At 40.1% G+C, this 18,592-nt stretch overlaps 1 protein-coding gene across 1 annotated transcript in view; it reads right to left on the bottom strand.

Moving 5' to 3' along the window:
• LOC106092275 (serine protease nudel) overlaps positions 1 to 18,592 on the bottom strand; it is a 54,304-nt gene that overhangs the window by 27,528 nt on the left and 8,184 nt on the right. The window contains exons 4-11 of the mRNA XM_059360744.1: positions 18,061 to 18,567; positions 17,668 to 18,001; positions 16,434 to 17,613; positions 11,109 to 11,208; positions 5,100 to 5,169; positions 4,925 to 5,038; positions 4,084 to 4,864; positions 3,831 to 4,022 (exon numbers count right to left, since the gene is read on the bottom strand). Coding sequence (XP_059216727.1) covers positions 3,831 to 4,022; positions 4,084 to 4,864; positions 4,925 to 5,038; positions 5,100 to 5,169; positions 11,109 to 11,208; positions 16,434 to 17,613; positions 17,668 to 18,001; positions 18,061 to 18,567 — 3,278 coding nt within the window. The remainder of the gene's footprint in view (positions 1 to 3,830; positions 4,023 to 4,083; positions 4,865 to 4,924; positions 5,039 to 5,099; positions 5,170 to 11,108; positions 11,209 to 16,433; positions 17,614 to 17,667; positions 18,002 to 18,060; positions 18,568 to 18,592) is intronic.

The following is an 18,592-nucleotide window of genomic DNA, read 5'->3' as shown; positions in this document are numbered from 1 at the left end:
TTAACGGTTTAGTACTCAATGTACGAATTAAAAAATTCAGTGGCCTATATACTTTGCTGTAGAGTATCTGTATCCCATATTTCAGAGCTGTGGCTAAGTCTGTAAAGAAATTATCATTTTGTGCGTAGTACCCGAATGTGCGAATTTAAAAAAAAAATCTACACGCCCAATATGTAATGCCAAGGTAAAACTGTATCGCAATTTTGGGAGCTATATCTCAATCCGTAAAGAAAGTACCATTTTGTACGTTTTAGTACCAAAATGTACGAATTTAGATAAATTATTCTAGTCGCCCAATAAGTCATGGCGTAACTGTGTCGCAAATTTCAGAGTTCTAGCTCAATGTGCAAAAAAGTACCAAATAGTACCAATTACGTACGTTTTTTTCCCCTCCTAGTACAAATGGTCGTAGTTTTGTCAAGACTACGATCGTTTTTACTAAATTATTTTAGTAAAATTTTACATGTCAAGGTTCACTGCAAAAGTAAATAAGTGATTTCGTACTATTAAGCACTTTTTGGTAACAAAATGTACGATTTGTGAAGAAATCATTTAGTAACCCATCATACATTTCCTAGTTGTACCTACTTGCAAAACTTCACAGCTCTAGCTCAATACGCCAAGAAAGTACGAAATGGTACCAAATGCGGTACAAAAGGCATATTTTTTCTCGTTTCCAGTACTATTTTTATTTGCATTTTTTTTTCTACACTTTTTATTTCGCAACAAGAATTTTTTAAGCCAAATTTCGAAGTTCTAGCTCTACCTGTTCGCCCTGTGCAAAGTTCACCCATTACGTACGTTTTTAATACTTTTTAGTACCTAAATGTCCAAAAGTCCAAGAAATGGGTCTACAATTTAACCATGAATCGTCTTACAAACGAACAACGCTTGCAAATTATTGCATTTCATTATCCACATTTGTTTATGCTCTGTACTCTTTTAAGAAAGTTCATCGCGCGCTATCTTCCATTCCATCGACGAAGCTCATTTTTGGTTCAATGGGTACGTAAATTAGCAGAATTGTCGATTTTGGAGTGAAGGTCAGCCAGAAACATTGCAAGAGCTACCAATGCATCCAGAAAAAATCACAGTTTGGTGCGGTTTATGGACTGGTGGCATTATTTGACCATACTTTTTCAAAGATGATGCTAATCATAACATAACTGTGAATGGTGAGCGGTATCGTGAGATGATATCCAACGTACTTTTGCCCAAAATGCAAGAGCTTGACTTGCATGACATGTGATTTCAACAAGACGGTGCCACATGCCACACAGCACGCGTAACAATGGACTTATTGAGAGGAGCGGTATTATTGGTGAGCGTTATCGTGAGATGATATCCAACGTACTTTTGCCCAAAATGCAAGAGCTTGACTTGCATGACATGTGATTTCAACAAGACGGTGCCACATGCCACACAGCACGCGTAACAATGGACTTATTGAGAGGAGAGTTCGGTGAACATTTTATTACACGTTCGGGACAGGTCATTTGGCCGCCTAGATCATGCGATTTAACGCCTTTAGATTATTTTTTGTGGGGCTATGTTAAAGCTCATGTCTATACAGACAAGCCCGCTTCAGTTGACGCACCTGACCAATTTTCGAATTTCACTTGTTTATGAACAAAATAAAAAGAATCTATGCAATTTTCAGCTCAATATCTACATTTGTAAAGATTGGAGCGTGATTTCAACAGGCAGACGGACGGGCCGACATATCTACATAGATCGTCTTAGATTTTTACGAGGACCAAGAATATATATACTTCACAGGGTCGGAAATGAATTTTTCGATGTGTTTCGAACGGAATGACAAAATGAATATAGCCTCATACTTCAGCAGTGGGTATAAAAATTATGGTGATTTGCATTGGGTCAAAATAATAAAGTATTTTGTAAAGAAGAGCGTTCCTTTCGACTTTTTGCTCAAAACTGTTGATATATTTCGGGTTTTCCAAAAATATCAGCACCTGTAAAAATTACTTTTTCTGCAGTTAATAAAATATGGACTAACGAAAAATCACGATAAACAAAAAATGAATTAAAGAGTAAATTGCATGTCAAAATTTCTACATTTTTTTTTAATCAAATGCAAATATGAAAATAAATGATCTCATTAATTTTTATAAATTAAATGAAAAGTTTTTGGGTTGAATAGTATTTTAGAAATAAACGCAATATTAGTTGGTGGTGGATGATTTCAGCAGACCCGCTTTTTTTAGAATAGTTTTCCCGCCCAATTTTGTTGTCAAATTGGGATGTCAAGTTACGTTTATGGTAAATTTTCAAGTTATAGACCTATCTTTACTGCTTGTGCACCAAGTTTAAACTCCATAGCTTATGTTTCACAGACTGTGGAAATGGACTGACATTTCTTCGAGGGTTTGTAGGACACATTTAAGGACAAACAATTAAGAGCGTGCTAAGTTCGGCCGAGCCGAATCTTATATATCCTCCACCATGGATCGCATTTGTCGAGTTCTATGCGCGGTATCTCTTTATATCAAGTTATAATTCGATTCGGACCATAAATGAATGCTGAACATTGTAGAAGTCATTGTGTAATATTTCAGTTCATTCGGATAAGAATTGCGCCTTGCAGGGGCTCAAGAAGCAAAATCGGGAGATCGGTTTAAATGGGAGCTGTATCAAGCTATTGATCGATTCAGACCATATTAGACACGTATGTTGAAGGTCACGAGAAAAGTCGTTGTACAAAATTTCTTCCAAATCAGATGAGAATTACGCTCTCTAGAGGCTCAAGAAGTCAAGACCCAAGATCGGTTTATACTGAAGCTATATCAAAACTTGGACCGATTTGGCCCATTTACAATCCCAACCGACCTACACCAATAAAAATTATTTGTACAAAATTTCAAGCGACTAGCTTTACCCCTTCGAAATCAGCGTGCTTTCGACAGACAAACGGACGGATGGACATGGCTAGATCGACTTAAAATGACACGAGGATCAAAAATATATATACTTTATGGGGTCTCAGACGCATATTTCGAGGTGTTACAAACAGAATGTCGAAATTAGTATACCCCCATCCTATGGTGGAGGGTATACTGATTATTTCGATGTGTTACAAACGAAATGACAAAATAAGTGTGCCCGCCAAGAACTCGGTTTAAAATGGAGTTGCCAAGCAATACCAATTTGCCACCAATACTAGCTTGGAGATAAAACTTTATGAGTGACAGCTGCGCATTATTAGAAATTGGGGGCAAAGCCAATCTAACTCCGTCTTTAACTAATAAGATCGTGTTTCTTATACATTTGTCTATGCATGAAAATTCGGATTTAGCATGGAATTTGTTTGTTTTAAATGTGATTACATTTTACTTATACTGTACAATCGAATCCGCTTTATTGAAAACAGCAAAATACGGAAAATTTGTTTCAATCCGATATTTTCTATTAAGCGGAGTTGATATCATTAATATGTGATATCTTCAACATAATTTGTATTTCAATTAAACGACATATTCAATTAAATGGTTGTTGTTGTCGTTGTAGCCACATTTTTATGTGGAGGTGGCGATCCTCGTCAAGGTGAGCAAGCTATTTAACGGCACCGATAACCCGGAGCCGGTGCCTCCCGGCCTCTTAGTGAGACTCTCCGCTCGACACCGCTGATTGTCTGTGACTGCTGTTGCAGCTACTCCGTACGGAGCATTCCATTATACGCAATATGTGGAAGCACCCGGTAGCGCGCAGCAAAGCTTCTCGTGACAGCAATGAACACCACACAAATCGGAGCTCAATGTTCCAGCCTGTGTGGTGCTCACAGCTATTCCGTGCCGGTGTTCAATACTTACCCTTCTGGTACAAATGTCGGCAATATGAAGTGTGAGAACCTAACGGGCCTTGCCAAATGCAGCATTATTACATCACTATTCGGTACGACTTCCATGCAGTCAATACGTCTGATCTCCTCGTGATTACTTTTGTGTGCGTTGACTTTAGATTTGCCACCTCCGAATAAAGCTGACACATAATCTAAATTCAATCTGAAAGAGAAAAATCGCTTAAGATGCTCATACGGAGCCCTACAACTGTAATCAAACATACCTTATGGCAAAATTACAGGACTCGTGTACCATTACCCAGTGTTTGTCCATTAACACACCCAAGCACCAGAGTCTTCCATTGGCATATATATCAACAAGCCAAGGCCAATGCAGCTCCTCGATGGCTTCATGCAGTTGCTGGTCAATTAGCATACTTAAGTTCTTCTTCGAATCTATCAATTTATCCAATCTATCCATGATTTCATCCTTCTTATTTACCACTACAGTTGGCACTTCTGGCGGCACAAATACATTTGGTCTGTGGTGTGTTCCAATGGAAGGTTTTAAGCTTTGCGCTGCTATACCGTTCAAGGCAGGCTTGCTTAATCCGGCACTTAAAGTCCTCATGGGCTCGGTTTTATTAGACTTGGCAACACACTCCACGTATAGACCCAAGCAGGCATCGTTGCTCTGTTCGATTCGCATTTCCCTCCGCTTTGTCGATGAGGAGAAAATGTTTTTAACCCTTGACCCATGATTGCCATCGCTCAGCGTTAATTGAATTTCATCATTGATTTTAGGCGACATTTTCATTTCTGGACTGATCGGAACGACTCGGTCGTATGTGACGGGCTTTGTCGTGTTATAAAACCTATAGCCTCTAAACCCCAACAATGAACAAACCTCCCCGGCTGTTTTGGCATTATGTTCAGCAAATGATGTTTCATAGCTGCAAACAATACGCCAGACACCATTGGTGTTGCGCGAAAAAATTCCAGCACTATTAAGTATGGGTTGGCGATGTGCATCCAAATGAATGACTTTCCCATTTGACAGAGCAACTACGGGAAGAGTGGGCACAAATTAAATGATCTGAAGTTCACCCTTTATACCAAACTTACAGCAATCCTTTTCATCTTCCTTGAATTTGCAGTGGACGGTATCATCACAACGTTTGGCCAAAGGTATGCACTCTTTGCTAAGAGGGCACAGGAATTCTTCTGGTTTACATTGGTCTGCAACGAAAGAAGTTATTGTCATACAAACATTTAAATCTTATATAAGGTATGAGCCTACCACAGTCATCTTCATCGGTCAAATCCTCACAATCTGGCTTTCCGTCACAGATCAAAACACTCAGTTGGCCCTATTAAAAATAGAAAAAAGTCTTAGAAAACATGGGTGTTCATGGATGTTTAACTAAGTGTTTAAGAACAAATGAAACAGTCAAACCGCTTTAAGATCCAAAACTGTGTTGAAGACAAAAAATGTGACCTCACAAAAGTGTGAAAACCAATCTAAAACCCAGTTGCAGTCCACCTTGACGCATACCAGGAATTCGCAATAAGGCGCTTAGCGTCTAAAGCCTACACGCAGAGAAAAGATATGATTTTGTATGGCCAGTTTTTAGCATATTATTGTTGTCGCGACAATGCCATGATTGGGGTAACAATAGATATTGCAATTTGTGTCATATAAATCAATTTTTGACCATATAAAACAACAACAAGCAACGAAATTTCAGAATATGGTCAAAATTCAACAAAATAATGCAGTTTTCGTTTGTCATATTTCATTTTTTTTTTGTTGTTGTTTAAAAATATGGTAAAGATTTAAAATATTATTTAAACAAAAAAATGTCTATGCTATTGATAATACAATTTTTAGTTTTGTGGTTAAACATCTCAGTTTTACTTACGTTTTTGCAAACTCAGTTTCGAATATCGCTGCCGGCTAAAATGTATTTCTTATACAAAAAAAATTTTAATGTGTTTTCTACACTTTTTTAATTTAGTTTAATCGACAAACTTTTTGGGGTGCAGTAATGCTTATTGCGTTATTTCGTCATTAAGAAAATGATGTCGATAGGTCGATAGATGTTTCGTGTAAGACTACCAAACATGAGATCATGAGTTCAAATCTCCTCAACCACCGATAGATAAAATTGTTGAAATAGAGTACTAGGAGGAGCAGCAAAGCAAGCAAAATAACGAACAAATGGTAACTGACAAACTACGCCATGTTTAAATTTCAACAGTAATATGGTAAAATTTTAACATAGAATGTACAAAAAGTGACAATACATATTGTAAATAAATTTAAACACTATTGTTAAATTTGACAATATTATTCAATTAATTAGCACTGCAGTTTGGCCAAATATATTGTAGAATATTTCATATTATTATCATATAATAAGTGACAATATACTTACAATATATATATATATATATTATGCTGCCCAAATATGGTTATATCAACCATATTTTTTTCTCTGCGTGTACTGATATTACATCCAAATACCGACCGATGGGAACCCCTTTCGCAATAGATCTGCGAAAAAATGTTATAAATAGGCCGTTTATGGGTCCAAGACCCAAATCGGGAAATCTGTCTATATGGCAGTTGTATCAAAATAAAATCCTGTAAGGACTATATTCGGTACGAACTTCAGAGGGTCCAGTGGAACTCACTGTTTAAAATTTTAATTTAATCGGGCAATAAATGCGGATATTATAGGCTTATGACACTAAGCCGTTAAACCATCCAGAATGCTTTAAGAAGCCCAACTGAATGTTAACAGTTTGCCAGTATAGGACACACACGTTCTTAAAGCTTCTACAAAAGTCGTAACTTTACACCATCAGTCTATCAACAATTTTTCCGATCAGACAGCGAACTGTTACGACGGACACATGAAGGGTACTAGTTCTTCAGAGAATACCCTAAAGTCCACCTGGTCGTCTAGTTTGGAACTATTCATATAGGTGTCTATGTACCTTCAATTACCAGGAATATTGTGGTTCCAATTGGTTCTATCTGGAATAGTGGTAAAATATTTTTTATCATATAATGGCTTAGGCGACATCGGGAATAGTATCAAGTATGAGACAGTTTCTGTAGCCGCCGCATGGCCAAAGAAAAAGCTCCCTTTAGTCTCAAAGCAATGGTCGCAGCAATTTTTCTAGCCACAAATCCTAAGGCATTATGTGTACACAGAAAGAATAAAAAAAACGTGTTCAATCACGAAATTAATTGATCCAATTTTTTTTTAAATTAAAACTGATCCAATCACGAAATTGAAATTTTTAAAAAATTTCAATTAATTTTTTAATTGAACTTTTCGTTGAAAGTCAAACCCAAACGATAGGTGCAAAATCGTAACCAAATTGGATAAAAATTACGCCGCCTAGGACTCAGGAAGTCAACTAAGGAGATCGGTCTATATAGCAGCTATATCAGGATATAGAATGATTTAGACCATACTTGACACAGTTGTTGGAAGTCATACCAAAACAATATGTGCAAAATTTTACATGTCCATTTACCATCCCAACCGACGTACACTAATAAGAAGAATTTGTGCAAAATGTTAAACTTCTAGTTTTGCTCCGCTGAAAGTAAGCGTTTTTTCGACAGACGGACGGACATGGCAAAATCGACTTAAAATGCCAAAACTATAAAGAATATATATACTTTAGGTGTCTGAGGGGCCGCCCCAACCCAAAAGCGTACGAATATTGTTCATTTAATAGGGACCAAAGCCGTTAGTCATTGTAGCTAATGCTAAATTGATTTTACATAAATAATAGGGGCAAGTAACTGGGTTGCCACCCAACATCAAAAACGCTTTCAACAGGACATATACACCGACTGCGACAATAAGGGAGTCAAATAAAACGTATTTGAAAGCAGAGTAATGATTTATTAACGTTATAATTTGAGACCTAGTATCTGTGGTATTTCATTTAGATTAGATTTAGTTTTTGATTGTGTGCTTTATGTTACTTTTGCCTTGACCTTGTTACTTAGTTACCTAGTTACTTGGCGAGGACTTTAATCTTCTTATATATAAAACTAGACGAACCGGGCCCGCTCCGCTGCGCCTTCTTTAACTCTCTTATATCTTTTTAGGATGTGGACACTTCGCCCTGAATGCGGATATCGAATTCGTGCCATTGTAGCCTATGACACTGAACGCGTTCGAATCCTGCCGAAAACATCGAAGAAAGAAGTGTTTATCCGCTCTTAATGTTGGCGACATTTGCGAAGTACAATGCCATGCATGGTCATTTAAAAAATTTTCCCCAAAGAGGTGTCGCACTGCGGGACGCTGTTCAGAGTCGGCTATAAAAAAAAAGTCCCTTATCATTGAGTTTAAACTTGAATCGGAAAGCTCTCATTGATGTGTGAGAATTTGGGGCCGGGGCGGCCACCGGCACTTTTTACGGAAAATAGATATAAAATTCGTTCTTTATTCCCAACGGAAATGAAGTTCAGTGTAGGGGGTGCTTTGCGGCGTACCCCAAAACACTTGGCTCCAAAATTTGATTTCAAATTCGTTTTCTACTCTCAAATAACTTTCATTTGAGTCCCATATTGTCATAATGGGTCAAATAACACATTTGACTATATTTAGGACTATATTTAGCGTCACCTAGACTTGAACGCACATTTTAATATCATATTCGTAATCTGCTGCCTAATACCTTCCATTTGAATCCCATATAGCTATGGTCGGTTAATATGCTCATTTGAGGGTATTTGGGGGTGGGCGACCTCCAATTACTAATGTTTTATGCCATATTTGTAATTTACTGCCTAATACTTTTCATTTGAATCCCATATTGACATGAACTTCGAATATATATGTTTAGAGGAGTTTTGGTGGGAACTTGGACCCGCTGGGTACTTGGACCCAAGTTTTGAAGATCGGATATGGGTGGCGTTTTTGTGGTAAGGGGGAGGATCCGCCTCCACCAGATATCTAAAAATTATATAGCCTATGTTTCCTTCTAGACAAACGTACACAATCTATGAAAATTTTAAGAAAATCGGTTCAGCCAAGTATCATAAAGTCATAATGGGTCTAATGGCGTTTTTGAGGGGTGGCGTGACCCCCTATACTTCGATATGATTTGATATGCCAGATTCGAAATCTTCTCCCGAATACCTTTCATTTGAGCCCCATATTGAAATTAGCGTCCAACATGTCAGTTTGGGGCAGTTTTGGTGTTGGGGCGGTCCGATGGGTACTTAGACTCAAATTTTAATACCATGTTCGTTTTCTTCTCTCCAATACCTTTCATTTGATACCTATATTGATCGGTCCACTTTTGATTTTGGTTTGTGTTTTTGTCATAAGGGGGAGGGTTCGCCCCCTCCCGATTTCAAAAATTATATATCCTGTGAAAATTTCAAGGTAATCGGTTCAGCCGTTTTAAAGCACCTCCTAAACTGAACTTCATTTTCGTTGGGAATAAAGAACGAATTTGATATATATTTTCAGTTCAAAGTGCCGGTGGCCCCCCCAGCCCAAAAACGCCCTCCAAACGGTTCATATTTACCGGCCATGGTAATATGGGGCTCAAATTAAAGGGATATGGAAATGCAGCACGAATTTGATATCCATATTTGAGTCGAAATGACTGAGGTGCCATCCGTCCCCTAATGAGAACATTACCCTAAGGAAGAACATTACCACCAGGAACCAAGAATGAGCAAATTCTCACACATCAATAAGTGCTTTCCGATTCAAGTTTAAACTCAATGAAAAGGGACCTTTTTTATAGCGGAATCCGAATGGCGTCTCGCAGTGCGACACCTCTTTGGGGAAAATTTTTTATATGACCATGCATGGCATTGTACCTCGCAAATGTCGCCAACATTAAGAGGGGATAAACACCGCTTTGTCCGATGTTTTCACCGGGATTCGAACGCGTTCAGCGTCATAGGCTACAATGGCAATGGCACTACCCTTAAAAGATATAAGAGAGTTAAAAAAGGGGCAGTGGAGCGGGCCCGGTTCGGCTAGTAATTACAATATAAAACAAATAGTAAAGTTTTTGTTGGTCATAATTTATATTCTCGCATGATATACAGATGACCACATTTCAATTGGTATACTAAACATAAAAGAAATGGAGGCCATTGGGGGCAGTCGTTGGTATGTCCGCTTATGACGCGGAACACCACCTGCGTGAACAACAGAGAAATTTTCAGCGGAGAAATTTCTACCAAGCGGTGTCGCTATGCGGCACGCCGTTCGGACTCTGCATAACAAAGGAGGCCCCTTCTCATTGAGCTTAAAACTAAATCGGATTGCACTCATTGATGTGAGAGAATTATCTCTTTTTCCCTAATGGAATGTTCATGGGAAATTTAGAAGTAAACATAACGAAATGCACATGAAGGAGTTACCATAACTCACAAATCTGAATTTTCTTGAAATCAAGCTATTAATAGGAACTCTGTAAGCTCCTGAAGCTACAATATATCAGGAAATGGGTTTGTATTACGGGCATTCAAATGCAAATTTGCCCATGAACATTCCATTAAGTAATAGGGGCAAAATTCTCCTATATTAATAAGTGCTGTCCGATTCAAGTTCAGAGAGAAGTTTTTATATGGCATTGTACCTTACAAATGTCGCCAGCATTAGGAGGGGTAAACCAGCGCTGAAAATTGTGTGTGGTGTTCTCGCCAGGATTTGAACCTCGGGGGTTCAGCGTCATAAGCGGACATGCTAACCTCTGAGCTATGTGTATATTATTCGGATAATGGAGTGCCTTAAAATTTCATTAATATCGCATAAAATTACCACTACCGTGAGCTCTTGGAAATCTGATCAGAATATCGAGTTTTAAGTATCTTTATGCGGGATTTAACGAAAAGTGGACCTCCCAATACCGTACTTAAAATTATTATCAGGGATTCTGTATTATTCATCATGTCATCGAAAAAGGAAGTTTAGCGAGCAAACTCATGGACGGACGGAGTCTTGAGAATTCCTAGCAATTAAGACCGGCAGCTGCGCAGCACGAATATTAATACCTATCCTTTAAAATGTTTTGATCATCTTGTTTTAAGGGAAAAAAATAAGGATCTAATTGAGCTAACTTGAAAAACAACGATATAACAAAATTTAATTTGCCCATCCCAAATTTTGACAATGTCTTGATATCCTTGCTTATAGTATGGTGAACCTTATTTGAAATCCACGCCAAATATGTTTCGTTGAAGTTTCAAAATATGAAGTGACACTAACAGTAACATATTCCAAATACATATACTCATACTACATACCTTTAAATAATCACGGCAGCTACAACCTTCCTCGTCTGAGCCATCCTCACAATCTACAAAACGATCGCATCTATGAGACATGTCAATTATTTGAGGAATTCTAAAAAAAGAAGAAAAAATAATAACAGTAGTTCACAAAGTTCTTCTAATCTAATCCCCAAATTTCAAAAGGAAATTCATGCACCAATGGTGTTTTTATGATGAACAGGGGTTTTTGAAAATGTGTGGTCGATTCTGTGGACTCCCGTTTTTTTACGCACCGGTGATTCTGCGCACAGTGTAATATAAGCTGCCTCTGTAAGTAAACCATGAAATCCATCCAACCATACATGGCACCTGGTAGTTTCAATTGCTTATCGAAAAATCATCAACGTTATGCCCAAACGCCTCGAATGTTGCTCAATAATAAAAACAGCATTTTCCTACTAATCTGGCACCTACATTATCCATGATCTCAGATTCAGAGAATAGAGTGTCTAGCGGTGGTTCACATGATGATGTCGAAGACGTTATGTATGGAGCATATTTAGTAAGGCGTTGTTCCTCCTTCATGCGTCATAGCTGGACATTATGTTCATGTTGGTTCAATTTCATGTCCGTCCAGGTCTACCACGCTCCGTCTGCCTTTGTAAAAATTTTCTGTCTTCATCAGTCTTTATAACTTAGTGCAATAGTGTAACATTAATGATAAATACTAACAAGTAAAAGCGTGCATCCAAACAAAGGGTGAGGGGAGTTCAGTTACAGCAGCGGACCAAGAAACATTCTCATTGAGAACGATCGGACGATGAAACTGGCCTCAGTTCAACCATCAGCCAGCAGACGCTCTGCATTTCTTTCACACTAGCTTATTAGAAGCCAGTGTGAAACTGAAACTCACCATTCGGTATTTGCACTTTTCTCATACTGCGAAACGCAGGTGTTACAAAGGCAGTGACGAAATTTGTATGCCTACAAACCTATGGTGTAGGGTCTAAAAAAAATTTACATTGTTGAACGAAATATCGGTCGAATATTGTATTGTAGTTACGACCTATAAGTGTGAATCGGGCGATACGTATGTATATATAGGAGCTATATTTAAATCAAACCGATTTCGTTCAAGTCAAGCAGAAGTGTAAAGATATTTAATAAAACAATCTATACCAACGTTCGTGAAGATCGAAAGTTGTAGCTACTACAGACCTATGAGTGTAAATCGGGCAATCTAAATCTGAGCCGATTTGGATGAAATTATACAGAGGTTTTTAGATGGGTAAAAACCATTCCATACCAAAGTTGGTGGAAATCCGTTAAAAATTGAGGCAACATCGATCATTAAAGTAAAAATCGGGCGATATATATTTGGATGCTATATCTAAATCTAAACCGATTTTCACCAAAATTATTTCGTGATGATTGGATACAAATGCGACCTGTATCTTGGTTACAAAACAAAGTGAAACAGACAGGTGGATTAGCCCCCACACAGACATGGTTAGATCGAACTAAGAAATAATTCTGAGCCGATCGGCACAATATTAACTGCCAAAGAAGTGATTTTAGGTGAAACTTGTGTTTAATTAACAACAACTGCCATAAAAATGTTTACTTTGTGCTCATATTAAATTCTAAGACCTAATATCATCCAATAGATCCCAAAAAAATGCACTTTTTCCAATTTTGGACGTAGTTGCGGCACGTGTTATCGTTAACCGATTGTCATAATATTTCGTATTTCGCTTATTGACGAAGGTATGCGTTTCTCTATTTGCAAAAGAATTCTACCTTATGGGATGGGACGGTCTAATGTACATACAATGTATTATGAGTCATTTAAATTTAATGGCTGGTACCATGTTCGTTATTCACAGATAAAAACACATGTTTTTACTTTTTTCATTACTTTTTTTGGAAGACTAGGATAACATATTACTTTTATTAAAATTGTGGCGGAATCCTGTCAAACTCCATATAAAAAAAAACGTTGGCGAAACGCTGTTTAAAGTGAGGGAAATGGCAAAAACTAATTTTAATGGCAACGCTTGAAACCATTATCGACATATTTGTGAAAAAAAAAACACAAGCGTCGTCGTCGTCGTCTTCTGCTACCTCGTCGTCGGACTATGTGACTATTGCCGTACGGTAATATACGCAATGACAGCATCCGAGCCCAAATATTGCCAGGTCAGTGCCGGGAAATGTATCATTTTTATACCCTCGACCGTAGGATGGGGGTATACTAATTTTGTCATTCTGTTTGTAACTACTCGAAATATTCGTCTGAGACCCCATAAAGTATTCTTGATCGTCGTAACATTTTATGTCGATCTAGCCATGTCCGTTCGTCTGTCTGTCGAAAGCACGCTCATCCGATTGGAATGAAATTTTGCACGACGTGTTTTGTTATGATATGATATAACCTGATATAGCTGTCATATTAACCGATCTTGGGTTTTGACTTCTTGAGCCTTTAGAGGGCGCAATACTTTTCCGATTTTAATGAATTTTTGCACGAAGTATTTTGGTATGATATCCAGCTGTGTCAAGTATGGTTTAAATCGGTTCATAACCTGATATAGCTGTAAGTAAACAGATCTGGGGATTTGACTTCTTGAGCCTGTAGAGGTAGCAATTATTATCCGATTTGCCTGAATTTTTTTACGACGAATCCTCTCATGACCATCAACATACGTGTTCATTATGGTCTGAATCGGTCTATAGCCTGATACAGCTCCCATATAAATCGATCTCTCTCGTTTACTTCTTGAGCCCCCAAAGGGCGCAATTCTTATTCGAATTGGCTGACATTTTACACAGGTCTCCAGCATATAATATAATTGTGGTCTTATCCGGACCATATCTTGATATCGCTCTAATAGCAGAGCAAATCTTTTCTTAAGTCATGTTTTGCCTAAGAAGAGATGCTGGGAAAAGAACTCGACAAATGCGATTTATGTTGGAGGGTATATAAGATTCGGCCCGGCCGAACTTTGCACGCTTTTACTTGTTGCAACTAAACTGTAACGGACTCAGTGACAAGATCGATGAGATTGTGGATTTCATGAGTCGGAAAGATATATTGGTCGCAGCAATCCAGGAGACAAAGCTGACAAACACCTGCAGCTTGCACAGTTGTCATGGATACAATGTGCTACGCAAGGATCGCTCAAGGAATGGAGGTGGGGGATTGGCCTTCGTGATACATCATTCCATGCAATTTAAACCCATCTCGCCTGCGCCTGGCGCTATTGACCCCTACATGGAGTGCATGGGGATAGCAATCAGGTCCGGTACTGCCGAGATAGAGCTATACAATGTGTACATACCGCCGCTTAGTAGCTGTGTCCCGATTAATTAATGGCCAAGCTTACAACCCCGACATAAGTAGGTTACTACCTGGCCATAATCGTCTGGTTCTAGGGGACTTTAATGCGCATCACACTTCATGGCATTCTCTCCTAGGTAACGACCACGGTGAATGAGGATGTCCCCACTAGAATTAAGAACAGGTGCAGCAGCTCGCCAGACATCTCCACTGCATCCCCTGATCTCCTGAGTGACGTATCCTGGCAAGCCGTCATCTCTTTGGGGTCAGACCACCTCCTTATAATTCTCACCATCGACCGACCACCCGACTTTATAATCAGAGAAGGCCAATTGGCCTGGCTTCAGAGAATATACAAATCGCCGCTTCAGTGAACTGCCATCCACCTCGGATGTGCTAGTGGCCGAGAGGAAATTCCGAGACATCATTAGCGCAGCAGCCGCTCGCTTTATACCAGCCGGTCGAATACCCCAAGTGCGACCCACTTGCCTGGCGCAGGCAGTGGTACTCGGGTGATGGGATTCGTTGTACGGACCCCACTAACCGCAGAATCAGCGAGCTGAATCTGGAAATAAACAGTGTAGTCAACGAACATAAGCGGAATTTGTGGCTGGAACACTTGGAGCAATGTAAGTTAGGCACCGGTGTAGGCAAGCTGTGGTCTACCGTTAAGTCACTCTCGAACCCCGGTAGACGGGATGATAGGACCTCAGTCATTTTTGGCGGAATAAGCGTGACAGATCCGAAGAGATGCGCCAGGTTGTTTAACCGTCAATTTATTGTGCATCCCGAGAGTGACAGGGCAAAGAGGACAGGCATTCGCCGTATTCGAGACTGCATAGCACAACAACAGCTTTGCATGCCATCACCGCACACATTTGCCGTGGCTTCAACAGGACCCCCACCCATTATTGACATCTGCGATAGGTTATTTCGCTGCAAGAAATTTTAAAATATCTGCCACCAAATTTTCAGCCACATTGTTCACTACAAATACGCGTGAGGTGAATACTGAGCTGACTGTGATGGTCGATGGAGAAATGATTCCGACCATCAAGTGTCCCAAAATACTTGGCGTCGCTTTTGACAGCTCTTACAATTCTCCCCACATGCCACAGCAATTTGCTATAAAGTCAAAAGTAGCAACAAGGTACTCAAGTCACTCGCTGGCAGCACTTGGGGTGCAGACAAAGAAACCTTTTTGACCATGTGGACCACCTCCATCAGGAGACAAAGATCCTAACAGTGCGAAGACATAACTACATGCTGTCTAAGCAATACCTTTTGGGCTGATATCGCAGAGACCATCCAAATCACCATCTTGCGGGTAGATATCCACCGCCCAGAAGCCTTAAGTTAGATCTTCATGATCTAGAGCGTGAGGTTCAGCGCTGCAAGAGAGAACATCTAGTTCAAGCGGCATATTAAGCGGGTTTAGACAACATTCATGCAGACACGGTAGCAGATGTGGTAAATGGCTACCGGGTGAATGTAGTCCTTGGAGAGCGACCTCCCGTTCCACCTGAAGAAATTGACCTCCCCCGGCAAACCAGAGTAGTTCTGGCTCAGTTACTACAGAGCAAGAATTGATGCCGACGTGCAAGATGTATGTCCCGATTGTAACCAGGGACCGCACGATACACGTCACCTTTTTAACTGAGTTCAGAGTTCCTGGGTCTTGACACTCAACAGAATCAAGCAGACAAAAGATAGAACACAATAAACTGCTACAACAACAACCAATACAATATCTATTACCTAAGAAATAATTTCGCGAAAGCAAACACAGTAACAGCTTTAAGGTTGGTGTACATACAAATTTTAGGGTTGATGTTGACAATATTTTCAACAACGCCTACTCATGGTAATGACACCATTGATGCAACGTATTTTTTCTATCCTGTAATCGCTTTGTCTTACACTGTTTCATATGCATCAGGTGATGGATACAACTTTCATAGATGAAACATTCAAAATATTTGGCAAATTTAAGTCAGACATCAGACCGGTGAACTTACCTCAAGCAAATAAATTTGTGAGCGATCTTTTGAGGCAGCACCGTGGAGTTTGGTGTCGATGAGTCAATTGCAAACGGAAAATCTGTTGTAAGCGTTGTTTTCGCCGCAGTTGCTGGAGCTTCTGTGAAAACGGACACTCTCAAAGGTATCTCAGTTGTGGTTAAAGACGCACTCAACATCTGCTTGGGGCTGCTGGAACTAATATCGAATTGAATGCCCACTGTTGTTCCTTCTTCTGTAAATGCTGCCACATCGGTTGAAGTATCTTCAGTTTTTAGCGTTGAAGCAGATTCTGTGGTGCTATTTCCAACTACAACATCAGTTGTGCTCATAGTTTCTAATAATTCCATAGCTAAACTTTGAAACTTTTCAAAATCATCCACTGATGTTGGAATAATAGTCGTTGATTCGGTGGAATCACTATTTACATCAATGGTTGTTGAAGCTGGCACAATGGTACTTGCTTCGGTGTTGTCTAAAAATGGACCGGTTGTTACATCGACAGTCGTGGTTGTATCATCTGTCCTTATTTCAAGTTCACTTGCTTCGGTGTTGGCTATTATCTTCTCAGTAGTATCATCGCTTGCAAGACTAGTTATACCACCTAAACTTTCGGTTGTTGACACCCCCATGATTATTTCTGACTCGTCCTCAGGCGCCCTAACATTATTTAGCTCTGCCGATTCCAAGGATTCAGGATGGTAATCACTCTCAGTTGTACTCTCCCTTGCTGATCCGGCTTGCGGTATGAAGTTATAGAAGCAACCCACTTCATCCTCTCCTCCCAGGCAGTCTACAATGCGGTCACAGCGTTTTCTCTGAGATATGCATCGTTTACCACCCCAAACGCACACATACCCTGGACAGACCTTCTGGGGATGCACCTGCGGCAAAAACTCTGGCCGCATCGCCATTTCAATCCAATCCAGGAAAAGTGCAACTCTGGTATAGACTCCAAACTCTTTTGGTCGTGCACAGCCATTACCATGACTTACCACACCTGCCAAATACCATTCCTGGGGCGACGATACACTCTGACAAAACAGTGGTCCGCCAGAGTCGCCTTGACAGGCATCGCGACCACCCTCCTCATCGCCAGCGCATATATCTTCGGCTTCCTGATCCTCCTTGTCGGTGCAACCTTTACGTATTGGTATGGTGACTTGGCGTAGAGAATCGCCTGCAAGAGAAAATGTCATAGAACAGCTTTTCTATTAAACACCAATCTACTCACTTCCGGGTCCCTTTTCTCGCACGGCGCCCCAGCCAACAACTGTGCACAGGGCATTCTCCCTTGGACCCCATATCCAATCCTCTCCAGCCGTTGTCCTATGGACATCTGGCAAACATATTGGCTTCACCCAACGGTTATACTGCAGCGGTTGAGACATGCGCAACAGTGATAAATCATTTCTCATGCTGCGACGTTCGTAGGCCTGGTGCACAATTATATGGGATACCGGCTGGATTTGCGTTGCCATGGAAAAACTGGTGCGCCTAAGAAGACCAGCTCGAACCTCATAATAGTAGTTTTGGAAATTGATGACACAATGGGCAGCACTAATGATCTGTAAATATTGAAGGGATGTTAGTCGGGCAAGTAAGGCCGGGATTGCATTGTACCAACCCAAAGCTCTGAGTAGATGGTTCCGCCGCAATGAAAGTTTCCATTTCTGTACAGTGCCACGACAAAAGGCCATTCCAGGGGTCTGCTATGCGATCCACCAACGATGCGTGCATTATCGTTTTCCGTTTCACGTTTAGTTTGATTATTTGCCCGGAGCTGCAGTTTGGCTAGGCGTTTGGGCATTGTTGTCGCTAGATCAACTGATTCAACTTTCACAACGCCGCATTGGGCTGGGCTACACTTGACATAGGCCACGTGTTCCTCTATGGCATCGGCGCTATTTCGTTTGTTGCACGATTGTGGGAAATGAGCACTGCCCATCCGTGAAGGCTCTATAAATGGGCCGGGAAGAGATAGAGCCTTGAAAGAGAGCTCAGGAGCACCACTTAGCCCACCTTCATTTTGGCAAGCCTCCAAGGCCCATTTATCTCCATTATTGCAGACAGGATACCATTCACCGCGATGATTCCTATATAAGAAACCTTCGGACGAAGATACGGAATGGGACTTGGGGAAGAAAAACGACGATATT

The sequence above is a fragment of the Stomoxys calcitrans genome, chromosome 1, assembly GCF_963082655.1.
Source record: "Stomoxys calcitrans chromosome 1, idStoCalc2.1, whole genome shotgun sequence".
NCBI lineage: Eukaryota > Metazoa > Arthropoda > Insecta > Diptera > Muscidae > Stomoxys > Stomoxys calcitrans.
Note: the sequence above shows the minus strand (reverse complement) of the source record. Positions and strands in the feature narration are given on the sequence as shown.